The sequence below is a fragment of the Aspergillus oryzae genome, chromosome 4, assembly GCF_000184455.2.
Source record: "Aspergillus oryzae RIB40 DNA, chromosome 4".
In the NCBI taxonomy this organism is placed as follows: Eukaryota; Fungi; Ascomycota; class Eurotiomycetes; order Eurotiales; family Aspergillaceae; genus Aspergillus; species Aspergillus oryzae.
Genome location: NC_036438.1, coordinates 1,922,859 through 1,942,128, shown reverse-complemented (window position 1 = coordinate 1,942,128; position 19,270 = coordinate 1,922,859). Strand labels below are relative to the sequence as shown.

Genomic DNA, 19,270 nt, shown 5'->3' with positions numbered 1-19,270 from the left:
ATGGGGCCACCCAGTTTCACTCATGAGCAATATGAGATGAACCCCGGGTTCGATGAAGACGAATCGATTGAACAAGCAACCCTCGAATCTTCGTCCATGGTCGCAGATGAGGAGATGATGCATATCACACAAAATGGCAACTATCCGCGAAAACGCAAACGAGGCATGAATGAGGTAACCGCGATGTCAATAAGCGAACAGGAACATATACTGTATGGCGACCAGCTCTTGGACTACTTCATGACAGTAGGGGATGCTCCAGAAGCGACACGAATTCCTCCACCGGAGCCGCCGGCCAACTTCCAGGTGGACCGTTCAATAGATGATTCAGGGAACACTGCTCTCCATTGGGCTTGTGCGATGGGTGATCTGGAGATAGTAAAAGATCTGCTACGGAGGGGGGCAGATGTGAAGACACTCTCAGTACATGAAGAAACGCCACTTGTGCGTGCAGTTCTATTTACAAACAACTATGAAAAGAGGACATTTCCGCCGCTCCTGGATTTACTCCTGGACACAGTATCATTCCGAGACTGGTTCGGCGCTACCATATTCCATCACATAGCAGAGACCACTCGAAGCAAAGGCAAATGGAAGAGCTCTCGGTACTATTGTGAAGTACTGCTCGACAAATTACGAGTTACTTGTACGCCAGAGGAAATCGATGTTCTGCTATCCTGCCAAGACTCCAATGGAGACACGGCAGCTTTGGTTGCTGCTCGAAATGGTGCATTTCGCCTGGTTCACTTGCTCCTCACACATTGCTCGCGGGCTGGAGATTTAGTAAATAAGAAGGGCGAAACGGCTGCCAGTATCACTCAACGAGCGAATCAGTCTGACCGACATATCCCACCGCCGCCTTCTTCTATCACGATGGGTAATGACCACATTGATGGGGAAGCTGCTGGCCCAATTAACGCCGATCACCAATCCGTTGCGCCAGCGCAAGACCCCTCCCCTTCCACCTCTGCACTCCTCACTAAGATTGGGGTAATCATGGCCGAGGCGAACAAGAAACTTGCCGTTGGGTACGGGAGCTCCAAGGCCAATCAGCCGGATCCAGACGACGTTGCCAATCCAGAGGCGCTATACGAACAGCTGGAGCTGGATCGGCAGAAAATTCAACAACAAACAGCCGACTTGGCGGCGAAGGAAAGCAAAGAAGAGCACGTCGATGCACAGTTCGAGCGTTACGAACAGCTGAGGAGTCGCTACGAATCGCTACTGGAACAGATTCAGCACGCCCGCTTAAGGGAGCGGATTGCCTCGTCGACATTACCCACAAACGAGGACGCGAACTCAACATCGACTGATCAGAACAAATTGCTTACCGTCTATCAGTTAGCCCGACGACTGTGTTCGGCGCAAAAAGCACGACGTGCCGCCGTCAAAGATCTCGCCCAACAAACGGCAGATGCGGGTGTTAGCACTAAGTTTGATGTTCATCGGAAGCTCGTGTCACTCGCTACAGGGCTGAAAGAAGAAGAACTAGATCCCATGGCTGCCGAACTAGTAGAGACCTTGGAGTTTGACCGAATGAACGGAAAAGGTGCAGGGGGCGAGTCCCCCGAGCCAGAACCCCAGGGGTCAGCGACTTTTTCTCTCCCTGGACCTCCCGTGTCTGTCGATGCTTAGAATGTAATTTCTGGTTCTCAGCATTTATCCCGACTTGGTTGTGAGTGTATCGATTTCGGCTTTACGGGATCTACCAAGGGCTAGATATGAAGTTTCACGCATTTTCTAATTCTGCAGAGAATTACGTTTCTCCAATAACTCTGCGATGTGTTAGTTTTACCTACATGGACATGCCGTTCCTTACGATTTCGTTATTTTTGTTTATCATAATTAGCTTCTGGTGGGGACTGGGAAAGTTTGTCCTGCCAGCAGATACCCAATTGTTATTTTCTTTGGAGGCATCCGATGTGTTTCTTGAGTTTGTCGGGACTATCAGTGTGTGCTTATTGTTCTGGATGGCACGGTGACAGGCCAAAAGAATAAGACAGGAAGAATCTAGCCGATGGTAAGGCGGGTGGGATTACAGCATGGGTAGATGATGTACATACAGTCATAGATCAAAATCCAATATCATGGTATCATTATGTGCAAGCGATAGTGGAGTATGGGATATGCATTGGACTAGCATAACCCCGCTTCTAGAATTGTCTGCTGACTGGAACCAAATTAACCATCAATAGCAAGGTAACCAAGTACGTAGGTCAAAGACATGCTGATGAGCATGGCATTTCTTCCATGCAGGCCTAGGTGCATGAGCACAGATACTCCCGTGCTACCTCCCTTCCCATTCTCCCAAATCCATTGGTTCGATGTGTAAATTGGTCCATAGCGCAATACCGAACCAAACTGGTGGTAGGGGGAACATCAGGCCAGTCAGGGGAAGGAGAAGAGGGGAATCAGTCTGCGATGGAAGCGGTTGGCTGGCGGCGAGGAGGCCACGTTGGATGGCACTAAGCCGGGATGATCCCAGGGATGAGTGGGTAAGGAGCTCGGGGACGAACCAATGGGGGTTGGGGTACGGGGTGCATATTGGCGTCACTGTCAGGCTGCAGAGGCGATTCTGGGGGCGGATTGGCTGGTCATAGCGGCTGATGCGCTGTCTGTGTTCCATGATAGTGGATTGACGGGCAATGGGATTAATTAAACCAGGGACTGCACTAGGGCACTCGAATAGGTGTGAAATGTCTTGGTGAATCTTTGATCAGTTTTGATCTACTTCACTTGTATCTACCGTTCCAGACTTTGCATTGTAATTCAATGCTACCTTGAAGGAGAAATGGTTTTGAATTCAACCGCTACTACGTTATATCTCACCTGGCACCTTCATTAAGATCCCGGCTTCTAAATAAGGAAAGCCACCATGGGGCTGGATGGAGAACCTGAGGACCATCACAATTTCCCCCGATCTATTGGCTACTATTTCAGGCACCACCTCAGAACGACTAACCCCAAATGAGATCACCCAACAATGGCTATCAAGAAATCATCCACTCTGAGAATCACCACTTCCCCATGGCTAACCCTGTTCAGGACTAGTCGTTCTTCAAGCGAACCAGTCAGAATGCAAGTGTCAAAGGTGGCCAACCAGTCAGTGTCTCAGCGCCTCCGATCATGATGCTGATTTTACAGGTCTTGTATTATTAGCACCTTAATTCTTCTGCGTCTTACAGTATTAGAAAGTATTAGTAGCAAAAACAATAGGAGGATAGTTTCCCTCTCTTTTCCTCGCTTCTTCTCTTCTTCCTTTTCTCTTACTCACCCACTCTGTCTTTTCCTCCCCCTCCTGTTCCTTCTCTCAATCGGCTTTCTTCTATCCTCTCCAGTCCCATCTTCACTTCTTCTCTTCCCCCTTTTCGTGTTGCCTTAACCAACCTAATTTATCCTGTCCTCGTTGTCTTCTTTTCCACCTGCAGTCCTTTTCCTTTTCATTTCAGACTTCTTCGCCTGTCAATTCGGAAAAGTTTTATTTAATCCGCGGAAAGTGAATTGGAATTTGCTTGGGGCTCTTTGGCTTGACTATTGACGGCCAAAGCGGGTAGACGAAGGAAAAAGCGCGAAGAAAAAAAAAGGAAAAAAACCGACCCAACGCGCGCCAACAGCCGAACGGACCAATTCATCAGTACACTACCCTATCATCGCCGGTTCTCTTCCTTTCTCTCTTCTTTCCCTCTCCACGATTTACGGGATACTTTGGAGGAACAGAAAAAAAGAAAAAGGCAAAAAACGCCAAAGAAAAATAGAAAATAAAAAGAGAGTCTGAGAGCAAGAAAGAGAGAGAATAAATTAAAAGTTCATTCGACGATCCCTTACTTCATCACTTGAGCGGCTCTGTTCTCGTTTTCCGTTGTTTGTTCTCTTCAACGGTCAATCGTCGAGAGTCTCTCCTCTTCCATTTTTCGTGTTCAAGCATCCTTTCAGTTGGGAGCTGCAGAGCATCTCCCACCCATTTTTATCATCGTCTTTAATTACAGAGACCTTCATTTCCCTTGTCTCTCTCGACTTTCTTGCCTCGGTTCCTGACGTCCGGTCGCGTCTGTCGTCCATCACTTCCACCATCGGATCTCCTTTTGGCAGCTGCAACTCTGCCCTGACCTCCAGGTCGATCGTTCCTTGTACACCTGGTTATTAATCATTCTTTGTCTTTTTCGAGCTCTCTTTTTTGCAACTCCATTTATTCCCATCGCACATTTCTCAGGTATGTCGATCTTATCTCGGTCGCCTTCACGATCTTGCTGACACCGGCCAAGTCTAGGATTCGCGACCGCAGTCTCAACGCTTTGCATAATAGACACGATTTCTGGTGTCAGAACGATCCTCGAGGGTTTCATTCTTACCATCGCCTCCTTGTAATAATTTAATACGCAGGCTTCCGTTTGATCGACTACCTAGTGCTGTCGGTTCACTACGGCTCTTTGATTCTTACTCGTTGCACATACTACCCTTGTGACTTTCTTCCTTTATACTAGTTACGAGTATGGACACTGGCGGTCTTGCTCAGATGACTTACAATCCGTCTTTCAATAACGGAAGCTCGCTTGGGGCCCCGAGTTCCGGTTTCGGGTCTCGGAGAAAGGGCCCTAATGTGAAGCGATTGAGTGTGCCACCTCCACACATCTCTACCATCGATGAATCGCAGCCATCGGCCCCCATTCCCACTCCGCGCACTAGCCGTTCGCATCTTCTGGCAGGTTTGAGGACGGCTCCAAAATCCGCCACTGTCCCCTCGGCTTCCGCCCGTCAACAGCACCTGGGCGTGGAGGGTGATCGATATGGAAATCTTTCAAACCGCACTGCTGAACGTGTTCCACAAACTGCCATGGGAACTGGCTTCCCTCGACACTCAATGGCCCTCAATCAGGGCCTGGACATGAACACCGGTCGCCCCGTGTACACTCTGCCGGAGCAGGTGCTCGCACCTCCGGCTATCGACATCGCCGGCGATATGCCAATCGACGAGAGTCTGTACGCGGAATTGATGTCCACAAATCTTTTCCTGGCGGCCCAACAACAGCGCCTACAGCAACAACTGATTAGCGTCACCGCAGCGGCCCAGCAGTTCCAGGGTCTTAGCCTAGGAATGCCGATGAACCAGCAGCAGGAGTATCCTTCTCTCGCTGTTCCAGGCATGGGCCTCTATCAGCAACAGCTCCAGCAAGGTGTGCAGCCAGTTGTGCAGCCAGTGCCGGGTCAACCAGGGCTGTTCTCCGTCTACAACCCCCTCACTGGTCAACAGAATTACATTTACGACAATTCCTGCCAGCAAGAAAGTTCTTCGCCTTACCAGGAAGAGGAGACGCAATCTCCTGCCATGCAGGTGCCAGCGTTCCGAGCTGAAGTTTCTCCTCCCCCAGAGACGAAACAATTATCCCAGCCGGCCTCTCCTCCAAGTGCCAGCCCTTCTCCTCCACAGGAAACTGCTCCTTTGCCTCCCCCCTCCGCCAATGCATTTCGCAGAGGTCACAAGAAGAGCTCGTCCTTCAACCCTGCTAGATTTTCCATTGACACGGCCAAGGCAAACTCAAACATAGCTCCTGCCGCTCCCAAAACCGCTGCCCTTTCTCAGACACCGGCAACTGGAACTTTTGGGCCTGGCCAGAATCGCGCCGGAGAGCACCCGATCCGGCAACCCCGGGGCCCACCCTCGTTGGAGGAACTTGTCGCCAAGCCTACATCAAACCATGAAGGAAGCAAGAACTTCGCAACCCGTCAGCGCCGTCGCGCCGTTCACAACCTTGTGCGTGCAGGCCTCGAACGACGCGGAGATAGCCGCAGCTTCGGATGCCATAGTAGCGGTGGCACCAACACCCCGGCGAGTGAGAAGGAATTCACATTCTCCGACGGTGACGATGCTACCGTTCGCAGTGGCAGTCTCTCGAGCAAACCCAGTCTGGGAAGCCTTCGTGCCGCAGCCAATGGCGCCATTGGATCTGAGAGGAAGGAGAGATCTTCTCGGGAACGGCGGTCGCAGGATAGCCCGTACACGACCACTCCGATCAGCGAGGATGGTGGCTTCTTCGGCGGAAAATTGGCAGATGTTCGCACGGATCCGGTTTCTTCGCCCGCGGGAACACCTTCGGTGGCTGCTGTCGTCGCTGGCCAGAAGACAGCAGCGCAGGGTCCAGAAAGGCGCAAGACCCCGATGCTTGTGCTATCTAGCGCCGAAAAGCGCAAGACCCCGATCATGTAACGCGAACATCGTACATAATGTGACTGAGACGTAACGGATGTGCACACTTGGATGATTACTTTTTGCGCTATTTTTTTTTTTTTTTCTTGGCTTTCTTTTTTAACACCCTACTTTACTCTTTTGTTGTACTTGAACAGCGGCCCAGAGCTTCTCTCCTGTTCAAAATGGATACTCTCATGTGATAGTCGAAATTGTCTCTAATGTTGCTTTTCCTATGTGTTTGGACACACATAGGCGGCCTTCCGCAGCATCAGCCTTGGATGATGAGGTTCTTTTTTTATTTACCTTCTTCCTTTCTTAAGTTTCTTTACTCTCCGACCTCTGTTTACGTTCTTGTCCACTCTTTACAACTGCCGAATGCGCTGATGAAAATGGGGAATCAGTTCTACGTTATGTAGTGGATTTCGTGACCTGGCTGCTCCTGTTACTGCAACAGATTTCTCTTGGTCGGACTGAGTCGATCATCTTGAGCCCAGGGCGATTCCATGTTTCATTCCTTCAGTGTACATCATCTGGCCATGTATGTACAAGCGTTAATTTTATTGGTTCTCAATGCTGAGCGGTATCAGTACAGCTTATGGAGAAAAGACCGGTCCAGCTCCCGTAGAAATTGTAGCGTCTCGTGTATTTTAGTGACAGCGGCTGACAGGCCAGTATGTCATGGATGTCAATGGCACGCATTGAGTTGTATAGTAAAAGGAGAGGATTCAAACAGACACCGTCCTTTTAAGGCTGCATGGGTCTGCATGACTTGCATGAGCCAGCAATGTTTTAAGCGGCGGCCCAGGCCGATTGGCATCCAAGCTCTTCTCCACAACCAGTCATTGATTGGCCCCTCTGCCGTACGTTGCAGTCTTGGGTCTGTACACCAAGTGTCATAGTAACATGTTAATGGCACGCTATCGTGATATTTACAAGAGCACGCAATTTTCTTTCAATATGAGGATTTCCTGAACGAGAAATTTGAATGGAGAGGGGGGAAGCATAAAGCATGCTATATCTATCATGGCGCCGAACGTCCTTCTCTTCAGTTGGACGGGCAATTAACGAGACTATCCAACGCCATGGCCGAACAACCATCATCGCATTCGGGTTCATCCACCGATATGACGGTGGAAAATAAAGAGAAGCGAACATGGTATCATTCAACGCTTTTCAATGCCTTTATTATCGGTGGCGTGGGCTTTTTCGCGCCCGGCTTGTGGAATGCAATGAATTCCTTGGGTGCCGGTGGCGCACAGTCGCCATTTTTGATAAACGCTGCCAATGCGTTGGTTTTTGGTCTGAGTATGCTAACCCTTTGATGCGTTATAATCGGGTGTTGTATTGGTTGGCGGTGCTGATCTCTGCGGGGTCTTCTAGTGGGTTTTCTGTGTCTCTTCGGCGGTCCGATTGCGAACCGCATTGGATTGAATTGGACCCTACTTTTGGGTGCAGTTGGGTATCCGATTTACTCGTATGTATAAGCTCATATGTTTTGCTTGGATAATTGTTAGATTTGAACTAAACGAGAAATGGTACAGGGCCGCATTATATACAAATAACCGCTATGTACAAACGTTCCAGACTCTAGTGTGTTCGTGGCGGAGCGCTAATTACGAGTCTAGGGCAACGTTTGGTTTGTGCTTCTGGGATCGGTAGCATGTGGTTTATCGTAAGTATGAGATGTCCGGTCGACAGCTATCCATTCTCTTACGCAAAAACCAGGGCGGGTCTTTTCTGGGCTTCTGAGGGTGCGGTGGCACTGGGATATCCAGAGCCAACAAAGCGGGGCAGATATATGAAGTGAGTCAATCTAGGTGTGTTAGTCTTACTCAGTGGGCAATATCGTTGACAGCGGAAAGTATCTGGCTTTGGTTTCGTACTGGTGGACCTTTGCTGGGCGGCGCAATTGTCCTCGGGCTCAACCAGTAAGTGTCTTGGAAGATAAAGATTTTGTTGAGATATTCTGCTCACTCAGTTACAGTTCTGCTGAAGCGAAGAGCAAAGGAAAAGTTGGCTCGCGTAAGTCTAGCCGAATCTATCTTTCCCTGCGGTGATGATTGCTAATGGCTTATACAGAGACCTATCTCATCTTCGTCGCATTACAGTGCCTCGCCGTTCCCCTGGCGTGGTTTCTCTCGCCACCTGAGAAGGTCCAGCGTAGCGATGGGAGCAAAGTGAGGATTGTTCTGCAGGACTCATGGCGTGCGGAGATGCGGGAGCTTTGGAAGCTTTCTTGTCGGAGAGAAGTCAGTCGCTGTCCTCACTTTCGTCGATGGTTTGGCTAACGCAGATTCAGGTTCTTCTGCTGTTGCCGATCTTCTGGGCGGCATACTTTAACCAGTACAGTGGAAGTATGGTTTTGCATGTCATCCATATCTACACGTGGAAACACTAACAGTTTTTGCATAGACTTCACAACCTATTACTTCGGCGTCAGAGCCCGTGCTTTGATCGGCTTTGTCAGTATGTCTTTCACAATCTGGGTATTAGATGTTTCAAGTTCAATCTGTGTCTAACATCGGCCAGGCAACTTCGCAAGACTGTTATCCTCGGGAATGATAAGTCGGTTCCTTGACTATAGAGGGATCTCAATCAAGAAGCGGGTCACATACAGGTATGACGGTCCACCATAAAGCATCATTCAGCAGCACGGGGTATACTAACTAGGGCTCCAGCTTCTTCTACGTCGTCCTCGTACACATCGCCACCTGGGTCTACGCCTGGGTAATACAGGAGAAGTACACTACGAACCCACCCTCCCTCGACTGGTCCGACAAGGGCTTCACCGAGGGACTCTTCGTTATCCTTCTCTGGGGTTGGTATCCCCTTCATAATAGATTTGTCTTCTGCCGGAAATCTCGCTAACCCCTTTAACATTAGAATTCTCCCAGCAAGCACTCCAGAACTGGCTCTACTACTTGGTCTCCACAATGACCGACAACATCTCAGAACTGGGTACGTGAACACCAATACCAACATAAAACCGACCACTAATAATACCACCCAGCCCGGTACTCTGGCATCCTCCGTGGGCAGGAAAGTTTCGCTCAGGCCGTTTCATACGGCATCAACACGAGGAATTGGTATGGCGGGCGAGTTCCCCTTGCTGTAAATACTATTTTGCTTGGTATGTTGCTTCCCATTTTCTTGCCTTGTTCTTTGTATCTAGGGATAGGAAAGACTAACCCGAACACTAATATAGGTCTCGCGGTATTCCCGACCTGGTTGGTTGTTAGGCGTTATGCTCCTATCGAGCATGATAAGGACGCCACTATCGGCCAAGATGAAGAACAGGGATCCGCACAACATGTTGTTGGTACGGACTTTGGAGATAAGAATGTAGTGAGGGAAACAGTTCAAGCGAAATGATGGCCTGACTTAATACGGGACGATACCCATTAATCAACCATGATCTCGAGTATGGGAAACGCTAGTTATATCTTTCTTAAGCATTACGATAATAAAAGAATGAAAGTGATGACGATGCAACTCATGAAGCCCAAATGAGACTGGAAATAGAAGAACTAAATAGCTGATAGGAGATACAAAAGCACTCTCCGGAAAAAAATTAATCATCATCATCATTATCACCATAATGGCCAGCAATATTCTTCAATCCCCTACACTACGAACTATATTATCCTAAACTCAAACCCCCAAGCATTAGATAGGAATTCCCAATCTGAGGACGTGAAAAAGAACTCCAGGGAAATCGAACCAAAGCACAAAAAAGAAATTTGACTCCGATACGGGGAATCGAACCCCGAGCTGCCGCGGAACTTGCTTTCATGTTTAAGCTGAAAGGCGGCGATGTTAGCCGTTACACCATATCGGATGTTATTGACAATAAGGCCTGAATTTTTACATTATAACCAAACTATACTAATGGTCCGTAGTAACCATGCACTCTATAACGCTTAAAAATGGTGATAGAATGGTCATCATGGGATACCTTGGAACTTAATCGAAAGAATTTCGCAGGCAGTAAGATTCCACATGTTATCCAATATAGTCAACTCATGTCACAGCGGTGAGCGAGCTTCGGTCTGCTATAGGGATTCGGTAAACCCTATGCCTACCACATACTCATCCCCAAGGTGTCGGAATAACTTATACACTTTATCGTGCAATTTAGGATATAAGAAACATATTTCGGGTCTGACTCTCAGCTATATGGAGCTACGACGTATAAATGTCATGTTCAAATCTAGTTGTAACGTTTGACTTCCCTAGATATGCTCCCACCCGCTTGTACATAACTTCGGGCTGCGGGTTACAGCTATGATGACTAGTATCCCTGCTATGACAACCTGCTGTCCTAGACATAACCCTTTTCGGTGATGGCTTGTGGGTATGATAATCAGGTGGCGTCACCTAACTGTCAAGGTATTGTGGGTGTGTTGGATTATAACCCCAGTGGTGTCCCTCTCAGTACTGCTGCGCAGATATTTATATAGCCACGAAACTAATAGCTCCGTAGCACAACACACCCTTCAAGTCCTAGGTGTTTCCCCCACTATCAGGCCCAATGACCTTTGTCTAACAGAAGCATTGCATCGCCGCGATTATGCCCAAAGAAATTGCAAGAAAAATGCAACACCCAGTCGCGGATGCCAATGAATAGGGCTCAAGGATTAACATATTAAATGCCCACAAGCTTGTATATGCAAAAACATATAAATATTTTCATCAAATCCGATATGGTGTAACGGCTAACATCGCCGCCTTTCAGCTTAAACATGAAAGCAAGTTCCGCGGCAGCTCGGGGTTCGATTCCCCGTATCGGAGTCAGTTTCTTTTTGGCTCTTTGTCGTGAACTTCTGACATACGCAATGTAACTCTTTATCTTTTGGCACTCATCAATCTAATATTATTTCGAGGTCTTCTCCTCATCTCGTCGCCATTCGAGGCCGTCAGACTGTGAGGGACTGAAGGCCACCTTTATTGCAGCCGCCTTGACATTTATTAGGGATGCATAAGCTTTTTTTTTTTTTTTTTTTCCCTTTTTCCTCTTTCTTTCTTTCTTTTATTTTTTGGTCTGATAAGATCTGCATAATTTATGTGGCCGGATGTTTAGTTGGTTCACTCAACATATCGACTTTTGGTATACAGTGGCGATACATTCAATCTTCAATAGAATGATGCGAGGCCATATTGTCCATCCGAGGATAAATAGATCATAGGCAAGGAACCTGATCCTCCCAATCGATCGTTTGGATCATGGTTATACTTATGTGCCATCCTATTCCCTATGTCAGTGCCCGAGCCCTTCTAGGGCTATTTCCTGCCTTCGTGTTGACACAAAGATTGAAGCAGGGTCACCCCTCTCGAATATTGCTTTCGCTCGTGATCAGCTGCCAAATGTTATTCAGCTTTTCTAAACAATATCGGAGGACTGACTTCTTGACTTGCTCTTCATCAGTTTCTTATAGGGCTACGCATGTCCGTAAATAGGGCTGCACAGCAAAGACTTTGCTAAGGGCGAACCCTGTCTGACGGGGGACCACATCCAATTGATAAGAAATTGACATACCTACAAATGGCCTCTATCGTCAATACTTGCATCGACCAAGGCATTCTACCAAAAGAAAGACCAAATTATGCATGAGCTCAATCATTCGATATAGTCAGGTGACCAACAAGAGCACAGACCACATGCATTTCTGCCCTAGGCCCCGCGAGTTGTATTGTTTTCGGTTGTTCTGAATGCCTTCATACTTGGAAAATGGCCTCGGCTTGTCACGATGCAGAAGGCCTCCAAGAAACAATATCTAACCCGGGTAGCTTTGAGGAAAAAGCCCAGGGTAAGAGCTCGGGCAATGCCGTCCTAGCCCACACATCGACCAGGGCCAGCGATGTCGTGTACTCTGCATTTTCGAAAGCGCAGAAGAGATATATCGTCTTTTGTACATCCTGGGCTGGTTTCTTTTCCCCGGTGTCTTCACAGATTTACTATCCGGCCTTAAACACCCTAGCCAATGATCTACATGTCTCAGGTGGCTTGATAAATCTGACTCTCATGAGCTACATGGTACGAGTACCATTTCCCCGTCTGTCCATGAATAAGAAAACTTACGATAAGAAGATTTTCCAAGGGCTATCGCCCATGTTCGTGGGTGACTTTGCAGACAAAGCAGGCCGACGGCCAGCCTACATCGGATGTTTCATCCTGTACATAGCAGCCAACATTGGACTTGCACTACAAAACAACTACGCCGCACTGTTCGTTCTCCGCTGTCTACAAAGCGCCGGAATCAGCACTACCATTGCGCTCGGTTCGGGGGTGGTGTCGGATATCGCAACTGCCGCGGAGCGGGGCTCATATATGGGCTTCGTAACTGCCGGCACGCTACTGGGCCCGTCCGTGGGTCCGGTCATCGGAGGCCTCCTGGCGCAGTATCTAGGATGGCGAGCTATATTCTGGTTTCTGACTATATTCGCCGGCACCTTCACCATCCAGTTCTTACTCTTCTTCCCTGAAACGGCCCGGAAAGTAGTCGGCAACGGGTCTCTCCCGCCTCCAACCTGGAACCTATCATTAATCAACTGGTATCAAACCAGATCCAGAAGAACAGAAGAAGAACAAGAGGAAGCAACCAACACCACAGAAGAAAGAAATAAAATCACATTCCCAAACCCACTAAGAACCCTCTCGATCGTCTTCCAAAAAGACACAAGCCTAATCCTGCTCTCCAACGCCATCCTCTTCGCCGGCTTCTACGACGTCAGCGCCTCCATCCCCTCAATCTACCAGGACCTATACAACCTCAACGACCTCCAAATCGGCCTCTGCTACATCCCCTTCGGCCTCGGCGCCACACTCGCCTCCATCATCTCCGGCAAAATCCTCGACTCCAACTACCGCCGCCTCGCAAAACAACTCAACATCCCCCTCCACAACTCCACCTCCAGGGACCTAAAAGACTTCCCCATCGAAAAAGCCCGTCTCCAACTCGCCTTCCCATTACTAGCAATCGGCAGTCTAACTGTAATCGCCTTCGGATGGGTCCTCCACTTCGGTGTCCATCTAGCGGCTCCCACCACCATCCTATTCGTAATGGGACTAGGCTTGACCGGCGCATTCAATACAGTAAGTACGTTGCTTGTGGATCTGTACCCCGGGAATGCGAGCGCCGCGACAGCGTCGAATAATTTCGTCCGCTGTTTGCTGGGCGCGGGTGCTACGGCGCTCATTGATCCTATGTTGAATGCTATGGGGAGGGGATGGTGTTTTACGTTCATTGCGTTTGTGATGTTGGCCACGGCGCCGCTTTTGGGGGTTGTTGTGAGGTTTGGGCCGAGGTGGAGGGAGGAGAGGTTAGGGAGGTGATTTGTAGTTTTGGTTAAGTTTTAGGGATTGGGATTGGAATAGGTTATATAGATACCTTATTGCGTTATACTATTCTTGCTGTATCAGATAGCTACGGTATTCCGTGGATTTCTGAATAAAAAAGGAACTAAGTGGCTACTGCTGGGTACAGTGTGTCCTTGTGGTAGTTGAAGTATGGTTCAAGTAGGACCAGTTCTTAATTGATATTTTAATACAGCTAGATACGTTAATGCTAATATGATAAGGCAACCTTCAATTCAGTACCCAGGTGAAAATCCAGAAATGTAATCTACGATATGATGAGAAAAAACTCCATAAAATCCGAAAAGAATCTGCGACCCTCAAGCCCCAGAAATCCATAACTATATTCTCAAATGATATCACTACTATAAACATAAACATATCCCAGAAAAAAGCCAAAGTCATTCCAAGTCATCCACGCCGACCCTTTTTTATATTTACCATAGCCCCCCAAAAACAAAACCCAAAACCAGATATAATCGACCAAAAGACATACAAAGAAAAGAAACAATCCCAGTTGCTGAATATCCGGTGCATTGCTCGCTAAATCCGTCCAATTCAAATCATATCGTGACATCCCAGATGCAAGAGAAGGCTCAATGTGAAGTAAAACTGACCAGAGAAGGAAATGCAAGAGATAGTATGTGACGCCGATATATGAACAAAGCAGAAGAACAAAAGGAATAGAGAAGAGATACAGGACACACGCTTAATAACAGGACTAACTCGCTTGCTGCGTGACGATGATGCAATCCATATCGATTGGTGAGAGGTTCAAAATAGACAAACGACAGAAGGAAATGTGAGCGAATGGGTATTTATGTATGTATGTATGTATGTTATGTGTGCATGGTGTTTTAAAAGCTGAACAGTCCGCTGCGTTTCTTTCCAAGCGGATACACGACCAATGCAGCGAGGAAAAGACCGACGGTGAAGCCGATTGCGACCTGGACCATGCCGTATCCGATGTCGAAGACGACTCCGTGGAATTGATCGTTGCTTGTTGTTGTGGTCATGTTCTTTGCTGCATCCACGAATCCCTGTGTGCCGTTGGCAACGACAGAGTAGGGTGTGATTTTGCTGGTGATTTGCTCTGCCGATGCGATCCCGGAGATCAGGGATCCGCTGGCTGCAAGACCGGATGGGACTAGAACAAAGATAGCAGGTAGCATTGCGGCCGCTGCGAATCCGTGGCGCAGTCGGCTGTAGAGGTTTCCCATGACGCCGATCACGAAGGCGCCCAACGCATTGGACACTTGTGTGCTTGAATAGAATCGCTTGGAGCCGAAATAGTTGGTGACATACCCCGCGAAAGCAATGACGATCATCACCGGGATTTGCTTCAACTTGGCGTGGTTGACAAGGGCAAGGCAGATGGTGAAAGGAATGACGAAGGGGAAATGTTGGAGGTATTCGTTGGTGATCGGACTGGCGGGGCATGTGTAATCGGAGGATGCGTCGCTATCCAAGAGGCCATATACAGCGGTGCCAATTGTGATACCGAATCCAAGGAACAGGGAGTAGATGATGGCGTAAACCATGCGGACGGAGCCCGCGACGATACTGCGTGATTGTAGCTCCAGGCTAGCGCACAGTACCATGTATCCGGGCAGGATGAGGGCAATCGACGATTGCGCCAAAGCTGAGAAGCAGAAGAGACGTTCACCGTTGTAGCGAATGCTTCCGAAAGCCCTGGCTAGGAATGACGTCAAGACCGCTGCCGAGATCTCGAAAACATTTGAGTAGAGATAGGACCGAGGAGACAGGACCAGTTGTAGAATACCCAGGAGACATCCCAACACGAAAGCGATGGGCATGTCAATGGGGCGGGCATTAAAGGCAAAGGGCCCGACGCTGGCGCTGGCGAAACCGTGAATCAAAATCAGGAGCCAAACCGGGTACTTGTCCGGTCTCTTCATGATCTCCTCGAGCCGCTGCGTAGCTTCCTCGACGCCTATGACGTCGTGAATCACCTCCTTGTAGATTTGATGTACGTCGGACAGTCGACTCAGGTCAACACCCTGGTGAGAGCGGACCAGCTTGACTTCGGTAGTGTGGGTAGACGCATCGTCAAAGGAAATAATCATACAGCCCGGCATATACAAGAATTGACCGTCGATCTCCAGAACGCGCGCAGACATCCTCATATACTCTTCCAGCCTGTGTGTAGGTGCACCGTATTTCATCAATGCACGGCAAAGCAGGAGTAGATAACGTTGGCGGGAGAGGAGCTCGGCGATATGAACGGTGACGCGGATCTCATCCTCCAGTTGTGGCTTCCCCATCCTCTTAGGCATGCCGGGTATAGCACCAATGCTCCGGGACCGCTTGAGCATGGCAATGGGAGAGCTAGAGGAGTTCTTGGCAGTCGACCCAGACAGAGATATGCTGGATTGGTTCGGAGATTTCTCGTACCACTTCCTTGGCCGCTGGGGCTTCCAACCAGGGTCCGGGGACAAGCCTCGCCCGCTAAGGCCTGACGAACTGCTTTGACGTGAGTGACCATACCGGCCTCGAGAATAGTTTTGCTGAGAAGGTTGATCATAGAGCTTCAGAAGGGTGGAGAGAATACCGCCACGATAGTGAGATGGCCGTTCGACATAGGCGTCAGGATCCCTCTCCTCAAGAGGAGTGATCTGACCAGAGCGGAGGCCGGGAGAGGGAGCGCGAATGCGCGAGAAAAAGTTAAAGTCCTTTCGAGTCATTTGTCGCACTAGCTGATGAGCTTCTGCAGTGCGTGTAGATTGTCGCTTATCTATGAGGTTGTCTTCATCGTCGGAGAAGAAGTCGTATTGCTTCTCGGGAAGACTGATCATAGGTATCTCGTCACCATCCTCGGAGGGTAGCGCCACTTCTGTAGGTGTGGACGCTATTGATGACGGCAGACTTGAACGAGGACTTGGCTTCGGAGACTTTGAGGAGCGACCAAGGAGGGATGCGAGCCTCTGAGCTCTCTCTTGTGCGGAGTAGATGGCCCTCCCCTTCTCATAGCTGACCTCATTGTCCCCAATGAATCCTGGGGAGCTAGCCCGAGAGTGGATCGTTCGGCCGGTGACACCCGTTGGTGAGCTATCATTGATATCAACCAAGGGAAACGATTGGGGCTCGGCGGATGCTTTCTCCGTCGATGGAATGCTGGCGGTGGGTAAGGGCTTTTGCGGCAATGATGAGCCCCTTCCATCAAACAGGCTCTCTGACGTCGATCCGGAGGGGACCTCGCCCAGGCCATACTCGCTAACAGTGAACTTGACGCGATTGGTGTTCTTGAGAATGCCGGCATTCCGATGCCTGCCCTGAGCTCCGCGCAAGTCCATTGATCGGTCCTGAGGCGCTTCATTATTGGGCGAGGGGAGGGAGGATACACGCGGCCCTGCAGAGGATCTACCTGGCCCCTCAGGTACTTCAGTGACGCTCGAACGCCTCGAGGAGGCGACGGGTAAATCGAAATAACCACCGGCCATTTTGGGTTCTTTACGTGACTCGCCAAACAGGGTCAAAGCAAATTCTTTGGGTCTTCGTGTTACCTTCGCTCTCTCGGCGTTCTATTCTTGATTGTTCGAAATCGCCTCGTGAATTATTAAATCTTTGCTTTCCTTGTCTCTTGTTCTCTGTCGAGCCAGCGACTAGAGTTTTGGTTGAGTGAGAGGAGGGTGTAGCCTACCGAAAGAGTTAGATCAGTACTGGATGGCTAACAAGAAGCCTTTGCCAAGAGCCTACCTTTGTGGAATTTTGTGAGAGCAAAAGCTCTTAAGCACGGACAGGATCACCTGTACGTAGCGGTACTTTGGACACGACTATCGGGAGGGAACAGTCGGATCGATAGGAAAGAAGGGGTAGAGGTCCCGCCACAAGGAATGATAGTACGTCACGGGGACATGACTCCAATTCTAGGTAGGGCTATGAACAGTAAACCACTTGGAAGGTATAAGGAGGAAGAAGGAGATATATCCGGTCTCCTTCTTTTGCCACACTGATCCAAAGACACGAATAGGAGATCTTTAGATATAGAGCAGTGGCTGAGAGTCGAAACAGGGAATGTCGATTGACAATATTCACAATGACGGAGCGTTGAAGATATTGGATAGTGAGCGATCCGTCGTTGACTCTGTGTTGCAAAGCCTTTCAAGGAAAGAATATTAAAAGTATTAAAAATTTGTAGTAGATTCTTGATACCTGGGGTCCTGACGTTAGGGGATGTGAGAGGGATGCTGGAGGGAAGTGGAGTTTTGTATCAAATCGCTGCAGTATCTTCGCCACGATGATAAATCACCGGCTGGGGGAAGATTTGATATCCAATAAATGAATCACCGATTAGAGTTGCCAGATAGGAAAATCAAAAACAAAAGAAAAGCTCATATCCCGGAGTTTAAAAGGATCCAATTGTCTAGCCCCTCTTTTAATGGCGTCAACCCTCAGGGGATTTCGTTAGAGTAACAGAATAAACCATGAGTAAATAAAAATTACCAACAGAGAAACAAGACTAAGTGTGACACCCAACTTCGATGGACTAGAACAACGCTTAGGCATAGTTAGAGTAGCTTTTTTTTGCGACTATCTTGGCTGTGACCACGGTCGACAGCACTGGTTCCACGGGGTCCACGACGGTACCACAAGTGGCCAAAGGGGAGTCACATTTGGTCTTAGATGGAGACTGTCAGTTTTATAGGAGAATACAATTGACACTCTTTCATTGTTCTGGATTTCTTCTTGTTTCTGTTCCTTTTTTGTCCCCTTTTCCCACCCTTTTCTCATGCTTTGTCCTATATTTTTGGGGTTGTTCTTGTGCGGTTGAAAATATTTAGAAAATTGTCCCCACCGGTCGAACAGTCTCGATCATCCTTCTGGAACCTTTAGAGCAGAGAAGATCACTGGATCCATTATTGTTAGTGGAAGAAGAGGACTGAACACCATGCTAGTCAGACCCTCCTTTTCTCTCACTATTTTTTTTTTTCTTCTGGTCTATCTGAAGAGGCAAAAACCGGAAGTGGATCCGCAGGAACAAGTTTATCAAGAGATAGCAAGACTTTAGCAGTGGCTCTTTTAGCGCCCGAACCGGACCGCTAACGAGAAACCCAAGGATAAGGAAAAGTGACCCACGGAAGGTTCGGTCGGTCTGGACACGGAGTTCTTGTTCGGAAGGCAATAAGGCTGTGCGAATAAGAAGAGACACTGGTATCTCGTGTTTTTTTTTTTTTTTTTTTTTTTTTCTGTTCGGCTACCCGATGTTGGATTTCGAAGCCGATACCTCCTGAGAACGCCGACCGCGTGTGCGCCGATGACGAAGCTTGTTTAGCTTGATATGCACAGCATGATTGAATTTCTTTTCTCTCTTTTTTTTCTCCTATCACACCATCGCGATCATCAATAGGAGATTTTCAAGTTAAGGTGGTGGGGACAGAGAGGTGATAGTCCAGGTGGCAGTTCGGTCTTACGAAGCTCCCTAAGGCTCCATCGTCATCGTCACGTGGCGGTAGGGATTTTTATTCTCTTTTAGAGTAGCAAAATAGTAAGACCGGGAGAATGATAGGTAACAGTGAGAGATAAGGGACAAAAAGGTAGAGGAGGGGCAGAGTGGGGGAGAATTCTAGAGGTGAGGTTAGGATTGAATTGATTGGATATCAAATGCAAGATGCAAGTTAATGGCCGAAAGCCGGTTACGAATCCTTCTCTCCCCCTATCAGCGATGGCTGGCCACCCCTGTGCAGATGGCGCTGTCCCTGTTGATCAGCTTC

At 48.6% G+C, this 19,270-nt stretch overlaps 7 protein-coding genes and 2 non-coding genes across 9 annotated transcripts; 7 read left to right on the top strand and 2 right to left on the bottom strand.

The window, feature by feature from the left end:
• AO090012000763 (putative APSES transcription factor) lies at positions 1-1,635 on the top strand (the record flags this gene model as incomplete). The annotated part of the gene is made up of 1 exon (XM_001727671.3): positions 1-1,635. The coding sequence occupies one exon, from the start codon at positions 1-3 to the stop codon at positions 1,633-1,635; it is 1,635 nt and encodes a 544-aa protein (XP_001727723.3).
• A 1,332-nt stretch (positions 1,636-2,967) lies between these two features.
• On the top strand, positions 2,968-3,486 carry AO090012000762 (uncharacterized protein; the record flags this gene model as incomplete). Its single annotated transcript, XM_023236618.1, is given in 3 exon segments — positions 2,968-3,039; positions 3,052-3,144; positions 3,217-3,486. 3 exon segments carry the CDS (start codon positions 2,968-2,970, stop codon positions 3,484-3,486), a joined length of 435 nt encoding a protein of 144 aa, XP_023091527.1.
• Positions 3,487-4,489: 1,003 nt separating this feature from the next.
• Positions 4,490-6,202, top strand: AO090012000761 (uncharacterized protein; the record flags this gene model as incomplete). The annotated part of the gene is made up of 1 exon (XM_001727669.1): positions 4,490-6,202. The coding sequence occupies one exon, from the start codon at positions 4,490-4,492 to the stop codon at positions 6,200-6,202; it is 1,713 nt and encodes a 570-aa protein (XP_001727721.1).
• Positions 6,203-7,266: 1,064 nt separating this feature from the next.
• Positions 7,267-8,820, top strand: AO090012000760 (uncharacterized protein; the record flags this gene model as incomplete). The annotated part of the gene is made up of 9 exons (XM_023236617.1): positions 7,267-7,489; positions 7,565-7,658; positions 7,726-7,820; positions 8,040-8,112; positions 8,169-8,206; positions 8,264-8,433; positions 8,484-8,538; positions 8,597-8,650; positions 8,714-8,820. The coding sequence occupies 9 exons, from the start codon at positions 7,267-7,269 to the stop codon at positions 8,818-8,820; spliced, it is 909 nt and encodes a 302-aa protein (XP_023091526.1).
• A 297-nt stretch (positions 8,821-9,117) lies between these two features.
• AO090012000759 (uncharacterized protein) lies at positions 9,118-9,556 on the top strand (the record flags this gene model as incomplete). The annotated part of the gene is made up of 3 exons (XM_023236616.1): positions 9,118-9,142; positions 9,195-9,314; positions 9,390-9,556. 3 exons carry the CDS (start codon positions 9,118-9,120, stop codon positions 9,554-9,556), a joined length of 312 nt encoding a protein of 103 aa, XP_023091525.1.
• A 372-nt stretch (positions 9,557-9,928) lies between these two features.
• On the bottom strand, positions 9,929-10,022 carry AO090012t00026. Its single transcript has one exon. It is a non-coding gene; the product is annotated as a tRNA-Glu (tRNA).
• Positions 10,023-10,881: 859 nt separating this feature from the next.
• AO090012t00025 lies at positions 10,882-10,975 on the top strand. The gene has a single exon. It is a non-coding gene; the product is annotated as a tRNA-Glu (tRNA).
• A 937-nt stretch (positions 10,976-11,912) lies between these two features.
• On the top strand, positions 11,913-14,186 carry AO090012000758 (MFS transporter; the record flags this gene model as incomplete). Its single annotated transcript, XM_023236615.1, has 2 exons — positions 11,913-13,504; positions 13,985-14,186. 2 exons carry the CDS (start codon positions 11,913-11,915, stop codon positions 14,184-14,186), a joined length of 1,794 nt encoding a protein of 597 aa, XP_023091524.1.
• A 209-nt stretch (positions 14,187-14,395) lies between these two features.
• AO090012000757 (uncharacterized protein) lies at positions 14,396-15,679 on the bottom strand (the record flags this gene model as incomplete). Its single annotated transcript, XM_001727665.3, has 1 exon — positions 14,396-15,679. The coding sequence occupies one exon, from the start codon at positions 15,677-15,679 to the stop codon at positions 14,396-14,398; it is 1,284 nt and encodes a 427-aa protein (XP_001727717.3).
• Between the last annotated feature and the right edge of the window lie 3,591 nt (positions 15,680-19,270).